General features: G+C 40.6%; 1 protein-coding gene across 1 annotated transcript in view; it reads left to right on the top strand.

Moving 5' to 3' along the window:
- The window catches only part of DAAM1 (dishevelled associated activator of morphogenesis 1), a 179,131-nt gene that overhangs the window by 115,355 nt on the left and 46,328 nt on the right, over positions 1-17,448 (top strand). The window contains exons 5-15 of the mRNA XM_060096127.1: positions 80-174; positions 2,145-2,478; positions 3,441-3,551; positions 3,673-3,776; positions 4,948-5,014; positions 5,239-5,356; positions 5,778-5,916; positions 6,205-6,263; positions 9,514-9,701; positions 10,208-10,507; positions 10,811-10,918. Of these exons, the coding sequence (XP_059952110.1) occupies positions 80-174; positions 2,145-2,478; positions 3,441-3,551; positions 3,673-3,776; positions 4,948-5,014; positions 5,239-5,356; positions 5,778-5,916; positions 6,205-6,263; positions 9,514-9,701; positions 10,208-10,507; positions 10,811-10,918 (1,623 nt within the window). The remainder of the gene's footprint in view (positions 1-79; positions 175-2,144; positions 2,479-3,440; positions 3,552-3,672; positions 3,777-4,947; positions 5,015-5,238; positions 5,357-5,777; positions 5,917-6,204; positions 6,264-9,513; positions 9,702-10,207; positions 10,508-10,810; positions 10,919-17,448) is intronic.

Below are 17,448 nucleotides of genomic sequence, written 5' to 3'. Positions count from 1 at the left end.
ATGTCATCTGTGGGCTTGTCTTCCTTGTACTATCATTAAAACAAAAATTGAAGAAGTAACTTTAGTTTTCTTTGCATAGAGAAAATCTCTACTGGCTTTAGAGAAGGAAGAGGAAGAAGAGAGAAGTAAAACTATAGAGAGTTTGAAGACAGCACTAAGGACGAAACCAATGAGGTAATTTTTAGACTGGGTAGCGTGTACTACGTGTCTCTTCTTTTTCTTCTTTTCTACTTTCTTCTTCCCTTGTTTTTTCCCTTCCTTTCTTCTTTATTTTTCTGCAATAGCCAAACTCTTAAGGAAGTCTTAAATTAAAAACATGTAATTGAACTGTGGATGAAATACTTAAATCACTGAACATTCAATAAATTGTTTTTCTTCGGTTAAAAGATATGCAGACATCCATGAAGGTGGCTAAAATACCAAAAGGCAGAAACTAGTAAGTGTTGGTGCACATGCGGAGAGATTGTAACCCTCATTCATTGCTGGGGGGAATGTAAAATGGTGCAACCATTTTGGAAAACAGTTGGACATTTCCGCAGAATATTAAACATAGTGTTGCCATATGACCCAACAATTCTACTTCTCGATATATAGATCAAGGGAAGTGAAAACATGTCCCTAAAACCTTGTGTGCGAATATTAGCATTATTTATAATAGCCAGAAATTGGAAACACCTAAATTCTATCAACTGATGAATTGATAAATAAAATGTGACATATCCATAAAACAGAATATTTTTAACCCTAAAAAGGAATGGAGTACTGATACATGCTACAACATGGATAAGCCTTGAAAATATTTATGCAAAGCGAAAGAAGCCAGACACAAAGGACCATGTATTGTATGATGCCATTTATATGAAATATCCAGAAAAGACCAATCCATAGAGACAGAAAGATAAGTGGTTGCCTGGGGTTAGGGAGAGAGGAAAATGGTCTTTTGGGGATAATTAAAGTGTTCTAAAATCAGATAGTGACCATGGTTGCACAACTCTGTGACTATATTAAAAATCACTGAATTACACATTTGAAAGTATGAATTTTATGGCATGTGAGTTATATCTCAATAAAACGGTTGTAAAAGAAATGGATGAGCAATCAGCTTCTACTGTGTGCCTCCCATACCTTCATTTTCCATTAATCCTCTAAGGTTTGGTGGGATATGGGGGTGCTTACAGATGCATTTCATCAGCACTAGTGCTATGAATGAAGCTTGGCTAGGTCTGGGTGATGTGGTTGGATGAAATAGCTGGGAAATAAAATTCCCTATATTTGATGATAAAATGCTAGGAAAAAATGTACTGATTCCTCAAAAATCATATACAGTTGTATATCAGAAGTTTTCTAGTCTATCCTAACAAGATCAGTGTTTCCCTCTGTATGTGTGTTCTGCATTCTCAGATGTTAATGGTTATCCAAGGCTAAATAAGTTTGGAAATTTCTGGAGTAGTCACATCAACAGGTTATGTTACTTTTGAACTTTTCAGAGGCTCAACCTACAGATGTGTATTGTGAATTATTCTCATTGATTGACTTTACAGTAAATAAGTGCTATAAATATACCAAAAATTAATGTACAGTAATAAAGTATTGCTTTTATTTGTTTTATATATTGGGATTCCATATAGCATGCCATACAAAAGAAGGTTTTTGCTATAAAACTAAGGAGATAGATTATCATTTGTTTGGCAAGTAGATATCCTGGAGTTTAAGGATGGTCTTTGACTTTCATTGGTATGGGGCGTGCCTGGGTCAGTGGTCAACACTTAAACATGCATGGGGACTGGATTCTATCATAACACAGGATCAGCAGATGACTTTAATCTAAGGTGAATATTCTGAATGTTTTCTTGTTCCTGGTTTTCTGTGGTTATAAGATCTGTTAACTGGTTATTCATATCGGTTAAGATCTTTTTAACTCAAATGGAGATTTTTTTCACACTTCTGGTTAGACCTGACCATTGGGTCTGGGCCAAGGAAGAGGCCTCCAATTAAGAAGACTTCATGTAAGCCTTTGGGTACTTTAGAACTACATCTTCTTACTTTCTCCTGCCCACCAGCCCCCTAAACTTTTCTGTTAAGGGCTATTAAAATATTCCAAAAAGTCTTAAGTCTGATACATTTTAACCTTCTCCTCGTGACAGGTTTGTAACCCGATTCATTGACTTGGACGGCCTGTCATGTATTCTCAACTTTCTAAAGACCATGGACTACGAGACCTCGGAGTCTCGAATACATACCTCTCTCATTGGATGTATAAAGGCGCTAATGAACAACTCTCAAGGTCGGGCTCACGTCCTGGCTCATTCTGAGAGTATTAATGTAATTGCTCAGAGTCTGAGCACAGAGAACATTAAGACGAAGGTGGCTGTGCTGGAAATCTTGGGCGCTGTGTGCCTGGTTCCCGGGGGCCACAAGAAGGTTCTGCAGGCCATGCTGCACTACCAGAAGTACGCCAGCGAGAGAACCCGCTTTCAGGTGGGTGCTTCCTTGCCACTTCTTCATTCCTGCCTTCAGACCAGTGCCTTTCCTGGCCCCGAAGGGGGAATGTTAACTTGAGATTTTCCCCTGCGGTGAGCATTCACGGTGGGACTTCAAGCATTTCCTTCTTCTTAGGTAGAGAGTAGAATGTTCTTTCTGTAGTTGATCAATCTGGGGTTGTGGATTTACAGTAGTCCCCCCCTTAACTGCAGTTTTGCTTTCCACCGTGCTAATTACCCGAGGTCAACTGCAGTTAAAAAATATTAAATGGAAAATTCCAGAAATAAACAATTCATAAGCTTTAAATTGTGCAGCTGTCCTGAGTAACATGATGAAATCTTGTGCCATCCTGCTCAGTACCTCCCAGGATGTGAATCATCCCTTTCTCTAGATACCCACACGGTATACAACACCCAGCCATTAATGTAGGAAAAACATAGCCTATATAGGAGTATATATAGGGTTCAGTACTATCCATGGTTTCGGGCATCCACTGGGGATGTTGGAACATACCCCCTGTGAATAAGGGGAGGCTACTGTACTGAACTTAAAAATGTAGCCCTGCTTCCTACACATTATATAAAACACTTTTCGATCCACTAAATGGGTGTTCCCTGAAAATTTTATGTGTTGCCAGTCTTGATTTAGGATCAATATAAACAGTGAGATTATGTCACCACATTGTTTATACTCAAATATAAAAAGTAAGCAGAGTTAACAAAGCACAGTCTTTTGTACTTTGTATACATGTATATGTAAACATATATGATGTAAGAATTTTGAAAGTAGAGTTTTTAGGACTAATCTTAAGGAAAAAAAGGTAGCTTTCTATGGATGAATGTAATTCTGACTAAACACAAGCTTTTAAAAATTAACTTCAGAGTATTAAAAAATTAATAAAATGAGTATAAGGTTAGTAACTATTCAGTCCTTTGTTTTTACATCTGTATCCTTTGTAGACATTAATTAATGACTTGGATAAAAGCACGGGGCGGTATCGAGATGAAGTGAGTCTCAAGACAGCCATCATGTCCTTCATCAATGCAGTGCTAAGCCAAGGCGCAGGAGTGGTAAGAGCCTTCTGTACCACAATTTAAAACATATATTATTAAAGAATAATTTTTTTAAAAGATTACCAACTGTGTAGTCTAAAGAGCTTAAAAATGTATTCCATCACCCTTTTACTTTCAGGAAAGTTTGGACTTTAGACTTCATCTTCGCTATGAATTTCTGATGTTGGGAATTCAACCTGTAATAGATAAATTAAGGGAACATGAAAATTCAACATTAGATAGGTAAGTCACACTATTATGAGATAGTTCATGTGTTTTCCATGTGTATAGTGCCAGTCTATGAACTACTTGTGACCTAAGGAACTTGTACCAAAATGTTAGACCAGGTAATGATGTTTTTATAGTAAGACTTTCTCGATGAAAGAAGCAGCACTTGTGTAGAGAACTTAGTGTAGGTTTTGGCATTAGACTTGAATCCATATCCTAGTCCTGCCACTTACCTGCTATGTGTTCTGGTCAAGTTACTCAGTTTTTCTGAACCTTGCTGTTTTTATATGTAAAGAAATAGTGATGATGACAATAACACTATTCTGCAGAGCTGTTATGAAAGCTGACTATAAAACATGTGGAATCACGTGGCACCTTTGATAGACATTCTATGAATGTTAATTTCTACTTTCCTGTTCATTTGCTCTTGTCTGCAGTCATTTTACAATTTCTAACATATCCTACCAGCTTTCAGATCTTTCCTTCTACCACGCTTCTCCCTCATTCACACACTCCACCATGCTTTTCTCCTTGATAGTCTATGAACATGTCAAAATACACTTGCCTCAGGGCCTTTGCACCTGCTATTTCCTCAGCATTAAACGATCTTCCCACAGATGTCCAAATCTCTTTTTCCTTTTTTCCCATGCAGAGACCTTTTCCAGCCACTGTGTTCATACTCTTCACCTCACCTCACCTCCCATCATTCTCTATCCCCTTTATGCAGTTGGATTTGTCTTCACAGAACTTATCATTCCCCAGTCAATAACAGGGGCTCAATAAGTATTTGAATGAATAAGTGAAAGGCATGAACATTTCTTTTGTAATCTTTAATTCAGTGGTCAGTCAAGTTAGTTATATGGCCTTGTTTTTCCATAAAGAGATTCCATGAGTAGAATCTGGATTTGGTTGTGTTTGGATTTGATAAACGTTCATGAATTGTCTTCTATGTACTGCGCATCCTAGGCTTTCAGATTTGTCTCTTGTAGGGATCTCATTTCAGTCAGATGATGTCTTTTTTCCTTAGAACATAGTTAAGAGAAGGCATTCAAATTTTGTTGTTGTACTTCTTTTCGAGATATCTCTGAAATTTTAGGAAAGGCCATAGTATTTATGTCCTGATTCCTACGTGCCTGTGTTTGTAGGATGTTCAACTTCTAATAGCTTTTCTTTAATTGTCTTTCAGGCATTTAGATTTTTTTGAAATGCTCCGAAATGAAGATGAACTAGAATTTGCCAAAAGATTTGAACTGGTACGTGTGTTTACAATTATTCTAATTTGACTCAGCAGCTCGCGAATGTCCCTGTTGTAATGTGTGTCATAGAGATGACATGTAACCTAAGAGCAAAGTCAGATTTCTGTTTTGCTATCTAAGTGGCAGGATTAGCTTCTATTTGCCTTGTAATTGCTTACCTTACCTTGCAGGAATTGAAGAACTTGGATGTTTGACTTAGATTTCTTTTTCATATGAAACAGGTTCACATAGACACAAAAAGTGCTACTCAGATGTTTGAGCTGACCAGGAAGAGGCTGACCCACAGTGAAGCTTACCCTCACTTCATGTCCATCCTGCACCACTGCCTCCAAATGCCTTGTGAGTGTATTTGTGACTTAACGCGTGTGTTTGTGAATGTTTGGACATCATCCAAAGGGCTCTGTCTTCTGAACAGTGTGGCTTAGGTTGGGTGCACACCAGGGATTCCAAACCTTAGTTTTGTGACAGCCCAGTGTGTCTCTGCACAGCTTAAGGGGTGTTGTGAAGTTCTCAAAATGAAATGAATTATAACTCGCTTTGATTTTAAAAGTAAATATATGCCTTACAACACATTTAGAAGGGGGCAGAAAGTGCCTCTCAATCACGTAAGTGATCATCGTGTGTCAGAATTCCAGAAACGTTGGGAAGGGTTGTAAACATCTGTCTGGTTTTGTGGCTCTGGCGGGTGACCACTGTTGAAAAATATTCGTTCAAGTTTTGAAACCAGTTGAAGTATCTCCACTGTTCTTTTCTTTTTTAGACAAGAGAAGTGGCAACACCGTTCAGTACTGGCTACTCCTAGATAGAATTATACAGCAAATAGTTATTCAGAATGACAAAGGTCAGGACCCTGACTCCACGCCCTTGGAAAACTTTAATATTAAAAATGTCGTACGGATGTAAGTTTCTTCTTATTTTGCTACCCTTGAGATAATAGCACCAATATAAGGCATTTGTATTATCCTACTTCAAAATAGCAGCTGGGAGAACTGAAATGTTCTAGAGGTCAGATATGAGTTCCTATATGTATACATGTAATATATGTATGTAACATCTGTGTTTTAAATGGGTTTCAAGCATGCTGAGGACTTTCTCTGCATTAAACAATTTTTCTACCTAGAGAGAATGCATTTAGCAGTGGGCCTTTTACGCTTTTTGTAATGAATGCTCCTTTAACTATTATACAGGTTGGTTAATGAAAATGAAGTTAAGCAGTGGAAAGAACAAGCAGAAAAAATGAGAAAAGGTAAATGATGAGGTCCTGACAAGAGAAGAGGTCATGTTACTGGTTATTGGACAACTCTCCTTGCTGTATATTTTAGAAATTTGCATTGATGCTTCTCATTGACTTTGGTGTATAAACAGCCTTTCCCCTCCCCCATGTTTTCAGGGCATTTTGCCTGGTTTTTCTTGAATCAGACTATCTTAGTTGTCATGTTGATTCCCAAATATTTTATCCTTTCATTATAATCATTTTTTGAAGCATTTGCTGTTCAATGTTCATTAATTCAATTTTTCTAAACTACCATTCATTTTTTGAAGCATTTTTGAAGCATTTGCTGTTCAGTATTCATTAATTCAAATTTTCTTAACTACCGTTCATCCCAGCCTTCCCCGTAACTGCTCTTTAAAGCACACTAGATTTTAAGGACTATAATCAGGGACACCAGGGATTACCCAGAATTTTAAAAGAGAAGCACAGGCAACTTGGTTTCAGCAGCCCATTTCTCCACGTGCCCTTAATTTGGCACCAGTTATAAAAAGAGAAATCATGCAGAAAATCACTGACCTTTGGAGATGTACATGTTGTGAAACATTAACAGACCAGCCATTGGTGAGTATCTCAGTATGTCTTTGATATCAACACTCAGCATCAAATGACTTGGGGGGGGTCATTTGTGCCTGTCACCATGCCAAACCACTCACAGAATAAGTATAACTCTTCCCCTCCTTCAAAATATTAGCAAATTAAAGTTGGACCCTTTGAGAAAACAGTCATACTCCCGGCCACTACTCTTTCACTATGCTGGTTAACTGACTTCCTTTTCCCTGTCCAAGTGACTCAGTCACATCCAGTGACATACAGTAGCATTCACCATAGTATTCAGTGTGTTGAAAAGATGGTCCAAGAGATGCTGAAGCATTTCCTTTCCTGTCATCACGTTTTGTCCATTGAGCAGAAAAGCAGGCTCACCACTGATACCGGAAAATACCAAATATGAAGTTCTGTTATATTGTGGGTTCCTTATATGAATTCAGATAGGTCTCAAATAAGTGAGGTTGCACATACATTTTTATAAATTAATTCCAGAAACTGCTATAGAAAGAATAGAGACACTGACAACAAGTTAGGGTAAAGAGAGAATTATACCAGAGAAGATGGTCAATGAGTGGTACTTTAGGGATATACCCTAGAGCATGGAGACTCAGGTGTGCAAGTTGAAGAGAGTACTTAGGACATAAGCTTTGGAGTCATTTCAGTCCTTCATGCAGTGGGTATGTTCTGAGTGGCTGCATGGGGCAGGCACGGTGCTGGGGTCTGGGTCTCAGTTCTGCCCCTGACTGACTGTGTGGGTAGGCTAAGTCATGTCCTTTACCCCTCCAGTCTTTGCCTCTGCAAAGTGAAGATTACATCTAACTCACAGGGTTGTTGTGAAGAGTAAATGACAAATATTAGGACTTTAGCATAGTACCTGGCATTTATTAGCTGCCTAGTAAATGGTAGAAAGTTTTGTAGCATTTAGGCAGTTGAGGTGGTACAAGAGGAAATGGCCAAGATCAGCTGGAGGAATAGGATGGTTTAAAGTGAGGTCATGCATAGAGTGCAAAAAAGGAGATATTGTCGGTAAAATTAATTCTTCTCTGTAAGTGTCAAGTAGCAAAGTTCTATTAAATAGGGTACCTGTTGATGAATTTCTCAGAGGGTGGAGGCTGTGAGGAGACAGGAAGTACTATGGACCTGAAAGGTGGAGAATATCTGGGGAGAATTCTCTGTAGTGCCGGATACCCAGTAAGTACTGAATAAAAGCTTAGCAAATGGAGACCATTTGTGGAGATAATCCTTTAGGCTGGAGCTTCCCATACCGGGCACTTTATCAGAATCCTCTAAGGAGCATTTGAAAACCACAGGTTCCTAAGCCCTGCCCCTGATCTATAGAACAGACTCCCTGGAATGTGGTCTGTGAATCCTGAAATGTCAAAATCTCTCAGGTGGTTCTGAGGCTTGGCCAGATTTGTCAAAGGCTAATGACCGATAATAGGAAGTCAGGTCTTACATTGTCAAAGAGGAATGAAATGGAGATAGAAGTAGGAAAGTGGGATGCAGTGGGGTAGTTTTTAGATGTTGCTGAAGAAGTCAGGGAAGCATCCACAGAGTGGTAGAAGCGGGTTGACGGTTATCTTAACTCCAAGGCTGGTAAAATCCAAGGATTTTAGTGACTTGAACCCTTCTCTGCAAACTCTGATTTTAGAGAACTAAGAAGAGAGAAAGTAAAAGACAGAGAAAGCAAGAATTTACATGTTATCAAATTCAGAAATAGAGACCAGCTCTGTATAGCTCTGCCCCAGTAGGTTCTATCTCTAGTGGGTTTATTGGTATAAAAAGACTAGGGATTGGGGCCAAGTATTTGAAATGAAAATCTGCGGGCTAAACTTCATTAGTCCTCTTTTCCAAAGAGTATTACTCCTGTAAGTGCTAGAGTCAGCAGGCGTGTTGGCAACATAAGTAAGCATTATGCTAAATGGGATGCCTTGTTCCGTTATAGCAGGATTGGGGGAGTGAGTGCAACTACAGCTGAGAGCTAATATTTTTCTCCTCGTTTGATCGTGATTCTCATGCTCGGCAGGTACTACTGCCCTTAAGGTGTTTAATGCTGAGATAATAACATTTGCTTTCACAAGTTTTAATCATTGTTTGCCAGCGCATAAAATGCTTCAAGTCCAAGGGGCCCTCTGAGGGCAGTGGGAGCAATGACTCCACACTGGGACAAACCCTGGGTCCGGCAGCAGCACTTCCTCCCAGGGCAGGATCCTCCCTTTCAGCCCCTCTGCTAGTGGGACCTGAGACAGCAAACCCAGCTAATGAACACTGGACTTGTCTAGTTCTCATTTCTAAGCTGTGAAAAGAGGCCCTGTTAATAGTCATTTTCCCTAGTGAGACTAAAGGGCCATTTCTAGGACAGGATTCTAAACTAAATACCAAGCAGGCACCATTCACCTCCACAAATAGTTGCTCACGCCTGTGTTCCATCTTTGGAACTGTGACTCGAGGGCCTCTTCAGCCTTTTACAGAATGTAGTTGATAAAGTTGTTCATCTGAAGCCCCCTCCAAGCACGAGCACCATTGAGCCCATGAGTTGCTCCCTTTGATGGAGAAGAGGAATGATATTTACCTAATAAAGAGCCTCACAATCACCCTCAATCGATCTTCTGTTTAGAGAAAATGCTTCAGCTTTGAAGAGTTCACCGTTTTCATGTCCAGTTGTTTTCATGTGTAGAGCACAATGAATTACAACAGAAATTGGAAAAGAAAGAGCGAGAATGTGATGCCAAGACCCAGGAGAAGGAAGAGATGATGCAGACCTTGAATAAAATGAAAGAGAAACTTGAAAAGGAGACCACTGAGCACAAGCAAGTGAAGCAGCAGGTGGCAGACCTCACGGCCCAGCTCCACGAGCTCAGCAGGGTGAGCTCACGGCCCCGGGCTGGGTCTCCCATTGCTGGGCAGCTGCCAAGGCCTCCTTATCCCAGAGCCCCCATCCTTAAGGAGACATCTCTGCTGGGGGCAATAGAGCCTGAACCGTCTCCTGACCCATCACAGTGGTTGTGCGACCTGTTCCCCCTGCTTACCGTGCACGTTAACAGAGGTGGTTGGAGGTGTGCGTTTGTTCTCCAATACAGATCCTCTTACAAGAGCAAGGAAATCACATTAGCTTCTTAACGTGAAAACTGATTGCATGAAAACCAAACTGGAGGATGGTACCAGAAGTGAGAGACACGTGAGCCCTTTGCAAACGAGCCCTAGAGTGTCGCACACGAGGCCACTCAACTTACTGCGTCATTAACCCCACATTCTCAGATGTGTGAATTTCTCCATAATACACATGTTAGGCAAAGTTTCAGACCCTAAAAATCATCCAGTGAATTTACTTCTTCCGTTCATCTCCTCTTTTTCCTATTTTTATTTTTCAGAGGGCCGTCTGCACTTCACTCCCCGGTGGAGCCTCGCCTGGAGCCCCTGGGGGTCCCTTTCCTTCCTCTGTGCCTGGGCCCCTCCTCCCTCCCCCACCACCCCCACCTCTGCCTGGTGGAGCGCTTCCTCCTCCACCCCCTCCCCTCCCCCCAGGGGGACCCCCCCCTCCCCCAGGGCCTCCTCCCTTGGGAGGAGTCATGCCACCTCCTGGTGCCCCCCTGGGTCTGGCACTCAAGAAGAAGAACATTCCTCAGCCCACGAATGCCCTGAAATCCTTCAACTGGTCTAAGCTGCCTGAGGTGAGCCATTAGTTCCAACTTTCCCTCTAACGGATGGCATTAGCAGCCCACTGTGTTGTCTCTGACCAGGCCGCCCTGGCTGTCAGTGATTTCATTTTCTAATGTGGACTCAGGATTCTCACTAGCTCAGATATTCAAGTGATAAAGCTTCTGAATCAAGGGACCCAATTTTTGAAGCCAGCTCATTCTGAGCATCCAGTAGAGTGAAATATTTGGGATAGCAGCACTTTGTAAAAAATAACTACATCTGTTCTTTTTGTGTCTAACTATAAACCCCAGCGCTTCTTAACTTGATGTTTGCAGAACAAACTGGAAGGAACAGTGTGGACCGAAATTGATGATACAAAAGTCTTCAAAGTTCTAGATCTTGAAGACCTGGAAAGAACTTTCTCTGCTTACCAAAGACAGCAGGTAAGAGCATGTGCCCTCCAGATGCTAAAATAATTAAGGAGTCATGTTCTTGTGCATGATCCCTGGGCCATCTGCCATAACCATGATATGATAGGCATCTTAATTCTAGGCTGTTTGGTCCAGCCTGTTATGTTCCTGCAAACAGCATGGTGTGTGGGTCTGCATGTGCGTTTAGGTTCCTGTCAGTTTGTGTGTGTGTGTGTGTGTGTGTGTGCGCGCATGTGTGTGTGTACATGTTGAAGGTATACAAGCTCCTTGTTAGGGAGCTTCAGGCTCTGGTGTCTTTCCACAACACCGTCTCCACTGGTGGAAGGGACTCTGTATCTTATTGTCACTTGTGCTTAGTCAAAGGGGCCACCAGGGGAAAATAGTAGGAGAGTTACCTAACTTGTAGTGTCACCCCACAGTGTTTGTTTCTGAAGCTATTTTAGTTATAATATTTTTGTCTCAAATGGTTATTATCAGAAGTGGACTACTTATTTGAAATAAATGGAACCTTTTGAAGTATGGGGGTTGGTAAATGACTATAAGTTGGCAGCTAGATGGAACCTAGAAAGAAGTTTTTGCTCTGTTCTGAACATGATCGACTCAGAAGTGGGGCTGTGAAGGCTAAGCAAGTGTGGGGATGGCAGTGGAACAAATAGGACCCGAGGAGCTTCTGAAAAGTGAGCAAACATGATAGTATGAGAACATGCAGCTTGATGTGGTGCTTGCTAACCTGGCCAAGTAGTCAGCATCATTTTGTGAGCTTGGTCACACCTGTGTGGTACCTCTCACCCCTCTAGAGGGCATCTTAGTAGAGTTCACAGCAAAGTGGCTTGGTACAGAGAGTCTCAGAAGTACAAGGAAGAGGTGGAGTGGGGTCTTCAACATTCAATCGGAGGTCTGGGGGTGGGGGTGGGGAAGTGAGTCTCAGAGTGCAAGGAGCAAACTTCAAAGGGTGACTGAGGGAGAGAAATGATGAGAGCAGAGTGTGTCTTAAGGAACAGGAACAGGCAGATGCCAGGCATCTGTGTAGGGGCTTTCCTTGGGTTTTGCTGGGAGGCCCTTAACTCCCGTGTGAATCATTCCCAGGGTGGAGCATCCTCAGACAAGCAGCAGACTTCCTAGTCTGCTTAGGCTTGGCTTGGTTCCCAAGAAAGAGTGTCTCAGAACAGAACTGCCAAGCACCAAGGGAGAAGATGGACTGAGCCTGGGGAGAAAAAACAGCTGAGGGTTTTCTTTTTCAAAATGGCCTTTGATGCAACTAAAATTGAAAAGAAAAAGTAGTACATCTTTTAGCCAGAATATTTTCCCTTAAGTGAGAGAATATTTCTCTGCAGTGCCCTTAATGCTATTTTAATAAAGTACAAAAATGCAGGTGGTTGCCTGCCATGGCAGAATAACTGTAAGATAGGAGCACTCAGCTGGGACCCCTCCCAAAAGTATGACAGCAAACTTGTACAATGTCATAAGTGCCAAATAAAGGAAAATGACGAAAAAGAAGATAGGACATTGTCCAGTTGAAAGCAAGATACCTTATCTTTCAGGGGACAAACAAAAGATGTGTTGAGAGCTCTTGTATGGCAGGTACTTGGACCAGATTCATTCCTGAATGGCCACAACAGGCCTCCTCTCTCTCTCCCATCCCACGAAAGTTTCCTCTGGGCCTTAACATGAAGTAGGACATTAGGACATAGCCAGTTTCCTGGTGGATTCAAATAATCTGACCTAATTACACGTCCTGCTGATTTCCTACTTCAGTTTCAGTCACTAATACTGGTCCATTCTAGTTGCCTAAGATGAAGGTTTGGGAACTTAGAGAAGTAAATAAAAGGAAGAGAAAACAGCAGTATTCCAAATGATGCTATTCAAGTCTGAGCTTGTGGGTTACATTTATTATGAAGGCAGATGGTTGAAAGACCCACGTTTACAAGACTCATAATTAACTGGCTTTCAGCAGAAGGTGCAGAAGGATGCTGCCAAAATGCTCTGGAACAAATATGTGGACAGTTCTCAAGAGCTCCAGGAGACAGGGTTGCAGAAAGCCTAGCCATTGGGTAATTGTCTCCTAGCAACCAATTGCTGTTTAAATAATCAGTAGTCATGCCAGTCAGGATAAACCAGAACATTTTGGTTGCACTTAACACTCAGTAGTAGACTGGTAAGTAGAATCATTTGTGACATTTGCAGTAGAACTTCCCAGAGAAAAATTTCAGCACACCCGCTCAGCTTGACTCAAGTATGTCTCCCCTCTTGGTGTAAGAACATGAGCTGAGAATTTTTAAACCATAAAGGTGTTTCCCAAATGAAGATAATTTGAGCCATTCCATTGAATTTATTGAATGTTGAGAGGCAGAAAATCGAAAGATGAAGACAGACTAGTAGGAACACATAGGATGGACTAAAGGAAACGGGGTGCCTGTCATTGTGTCCCCTAGTCTCGTAACTAATGACAACGTCAAGACCTATACATTTTCATTTTAGTCTTGGCAATGCTCTATATAATTATTGTTACACTTGAATTGCTCTCTTTTCTACTCCCAAATGAATACCGGGAACCCTTTTTTTCAATGATTTCTCCTCTTTCTTCCCTCCAGAGTTATAAAACCCTGGTCGAACTCTCTGGATTTCAGCCAGTTGTGTGGCCAAGTAAATTTCTCAGAGAGGCAAAGAACTCATGAATACCATTGTCTGTGTGCATGCAACAGGAACACTACACAGAGTAAGATTTTGAAAAAAATTTCAAACTTCAGATTAGTATAATTTAGGTGAACACTGATTAATGACATGTAGGAGAGATTTGATATAAGTAAATGTACACACACACAAGATGTGCCCTGTTGATATGAGAAATATTGAATCATTAAAAACAACAGATATTTTTACTGTCTGCTTTGAATATAAAGTATGTCAAAGGACACAAATGTATTAAACTATTGTGGAGGTCTATAATGCAGCTTATAGTATAAAAGCAGAGATGAGGAAAATCTGCAAATAACCAGAATATAGACTAAAAGATGATAATCAATATTAAGTATCCATTACATTTTTGGTGCTGAATATAATATATAGAGCCCCAATCTCATCAACCCTAATTTTTAGTTCTCAAGGAACTGATACTTATTTGTTCATTTAATCTTCACATGAATTCTTTGAGGTGAGTATTATTCCTATGTCACAGATAATAAAAATATGGCTCAGTATGTATTCAGTGTCCAGGCAGGTGTACAAGTGGCATAATTCTCAGTTTCACTTTGTTCTTATTGATGGCTTTATTGATTATGAAGGTTAGACTTTGTAAAGCATTTTCTTTAACTCCAGTTTTAAGAACAAGATCATTTCTATTCAGGATTTTTTTTTTCCAGTGTGGATATCAAAGGTGTGCAGAGCTGATTATGTAAGCTTATGTGCCACATAAAATGGAATTTAATAGCATACAGCTATTCCCCTGCTCACATTACAAAAGTTCATTTGAAAGTCAGTGTCTTGAATCTCAGAACCTCTTTTCCTCATTGAAACTGTACTATACATGATCTCTAGACCAGCCACAAGAGACTTATTTTAAAACATAATGTAGCACATTGCATAGTAGTACTGTCTCAGTTACAATTAAACAACATTCATATTTGTTTTGTGGGAGATTTTCATCTTAAGATGTTATAAATTCATTCTCCCTATACATGCAATTTGGACAGAGAGAAAATGAACTAAAGTACTACATTTACCTAAAGGCACACATATCTCTGGAGCAACAAGTGAACAGCTGGTTATCTCCATTCCTCTTCCCCACTCTTTGCCTGGGGACACCCCTTCTTTATAGGTCCTATTATCAGCACGTGATATAACATTTCAAAGCCTCTCTGCTTTGAAATAGTTACAAAGGATAGCAATCCTAGGCTCCAGAATCCAACTCTCCGTTAACATGTCATATACAAGTCATTCTTGGGGTCCCATTTGGAATAGTCAGTGGTATCTTCTGAATTTTTATGAATGGCTAAAGAAATTTCTTTTTGTATTCTTTTTACATTTTTTTATTATCCTGTATATCTAGTTTTTACATTGAAAATTATGTGATTTAGGACATTGATTTCAATAAGCTTTGTCCTTAGTCATGGCATATGAAGACAGGAGATAAAAATTGTAAACAGGGCCTCCCTGGTGGCGCAAGTGGTTGAGAGTCCGCCTGCCGATGCAGGGGATACGGGTTCGTGCCCCGGTCTGGGAGGATCCCATATGCCGCGGAGCGGCTGGGCCCGTGAGCCATGGCCGCTGAGCCTGCGCGTCCGGAGCCTGCGCGTCCGGAGCCTGTGCTCCGCAGCGGGGGAGGCCACAACAGTGAGAGGCCCGCATACCGCAAAAAAAAAAAAAAAAAAAAAAATTGTAAATAGTGGTTTTTCTTAGTACCAAAGTATAAGGTACAGGTTCTATATAGCTGGACAACATGGTAAGAGTTAATCAAATACAAGGTTTTATATAAATACTAGTGTGTGCATTTCTCTGGAGAGGGATCTCCAGCTTTTATCAGATTTACAATGGGATCTCAACCTCAAAAAGATTAAGAACCATCCATATAAAGGTTGTCATTGTCTATGAAATGTTGAGTCATTATTTCATGGTGAAACCCTATCTATAGGAATTTGTCAGCACTGGCTCCTGAAAATGCAAGCCCCATCTTCCTATTTATGTTCCAAACCCTAAGCCCTACACCAAAAATCATCTGGAAAAATCAGACATCCTGTTAGGTGGAGCCAAATGTAGGCAATTCTATCATGTTTGGCCCAAGCCAATTAGTGAATAATTTAAAGTTTCAAAAAGAATATTAACTTATTTGAAATAGGCCTGGAAGTATCAATATTTTTAACATTCCCCATCTAATAAGCTTTGTGATTTTATTTAAAATGTGATGATTAAAGGACTCTTAAAATAGGGGAATCTCAAGATCTCCAATTAACCTAACTCTCACATGGCATTCCTCATCCTCACCTCTCAAAAGATAGATACATTACTTAGCTATTAACTGTTACACTTAGTGCTGCTGCTGGTTACAAGTGGGAGATCTTGACCAGCTGTGCTGCAACTCAACTGAAAAGCAGGGCAATAGGCAAAAAAATGGACTTGATCATTGGCTTGAAAGATACAATAATTGTAATGTGTGATAGCTTCCAAGTATGGAGCTCATAAATATGTGACAGGTACTGTACAAAATGCTTTACATGCATATCACATTTAATACAATAAAAATCCGGTTGTTTACTTCATTTTACAGGTAGTGAAACTGAGCCCCAAGTCACATCCTTAGTAAATGCTTGTGGCCTGGTTCCATAGACCACTACAGTAGAGATTAATTTCCAGACAGTGGGAACTTAGGGAGAATGAGTTGCCAGACACCTTCGTACAAGTTTCTTCCTTGAAGGCCAGACAGGGAGAGCAGGGTCTAAATTCAATTTGCAACTTGTCTCTTTAAGAGAGAAAAGTAGGATAAGATGACCTTATGGAGTTCACTTCACCAAAGTTTTTTCTGCCCTTGAAAGGAGAAACTGCTGTTACAGGGAAAGAGTGCTAAGGAGTTTCAGGGTAAAAAACTTGACAGTTACAACAGGGACAAAAGAAAACTGTGACATCAGAGGAAAGAAAAGTTTCATGTGGTTATCACTTTATTTTTTAAACGCCATTCCAGAAAAGTAATCCCCCCTTGTATGGGTGGAGCAAGGGGAGGATACATTTTGTTTCCCATTCGAAGAATGATGTGAAACAGCTCATCTGTGTAAAATTGGCCTTGGCAGTGCTGCTGGGACCAGTGAGGCCTTAAGGAATCTGCTAAGTAAACGCTGATTGTGTAAGTAATTGGCCCGAAAACTGGGGTGTGTTTTGCACACCGAAGCTTTATTCATGCCATCACTGCAAAAATAGGCAAAGAAAGCTGTGACTTTCTCATAACATGTCAATTACTGCTTCCTCTTTCCCTTCTTCACTCCAGGTCTTTTCTATGAACTATTTTCAACAGAGGCTGTTGACCTTGTACGCATGAACAGCCCCAAGGCAGTGGGGACAGGACCACCAATGGCTGCACAGCACATGAATCACTTATTGTCTCTTAATTGCAAGTTCTGTGTTTTTCCTCATACCTACCCAGAGCGCCCACAGACATTGTCTGGACTCGGGGAGTACTGAGTGTTGGTTTTACTGACCTATATTGTTGAACTGGTCTTTTTTCTTTTCTTAATCCTTCCTAATGACGCAAGAAGATAGGAGATTATTCCATCCCCTCAAAAAAGCATATGTTGCCGGTAGCACATGACAATGGGAGTAGTTCCCTCAGGTTGATAGAGTTGATTGATATTTTCTGCTTCAAGGGAAAACCATGAAATCTGCTTCATGTTGAATACATGGAGCCCAGTGGTCCTTTCAAAGAGAATTTGTTCCTTCACCACTTTGAGTCTTTTGGGGGTGTTTTAAGCCCTTTCGTTTCTGAATTTGATTTGCCACCATTGAAAACTGTGTACAGCACATGCCATCTTCTCTCTCTACCCTGAACGCTTAATACCCTG

Source organism: Mesoplodon densirostris, chromosome 4, assembly GCF_025265405.1.
Source record: "Mesoplodon densirostris isolate mMesDen1 chromosome 4, mMesDen1 primary haplotype, whole genome shotgun sequence".
Taxonomy (NCBI): domain Eukaryota; kingdom Metazoa; phylum Chordata; class Mammalia; order Artiodactyla; family Ziphiidae; genus Mesoplodon; species Mesoplodon densirostris.
This window is presented reverse-complemented; position numbering and strand designations above follow the sequence as displayed.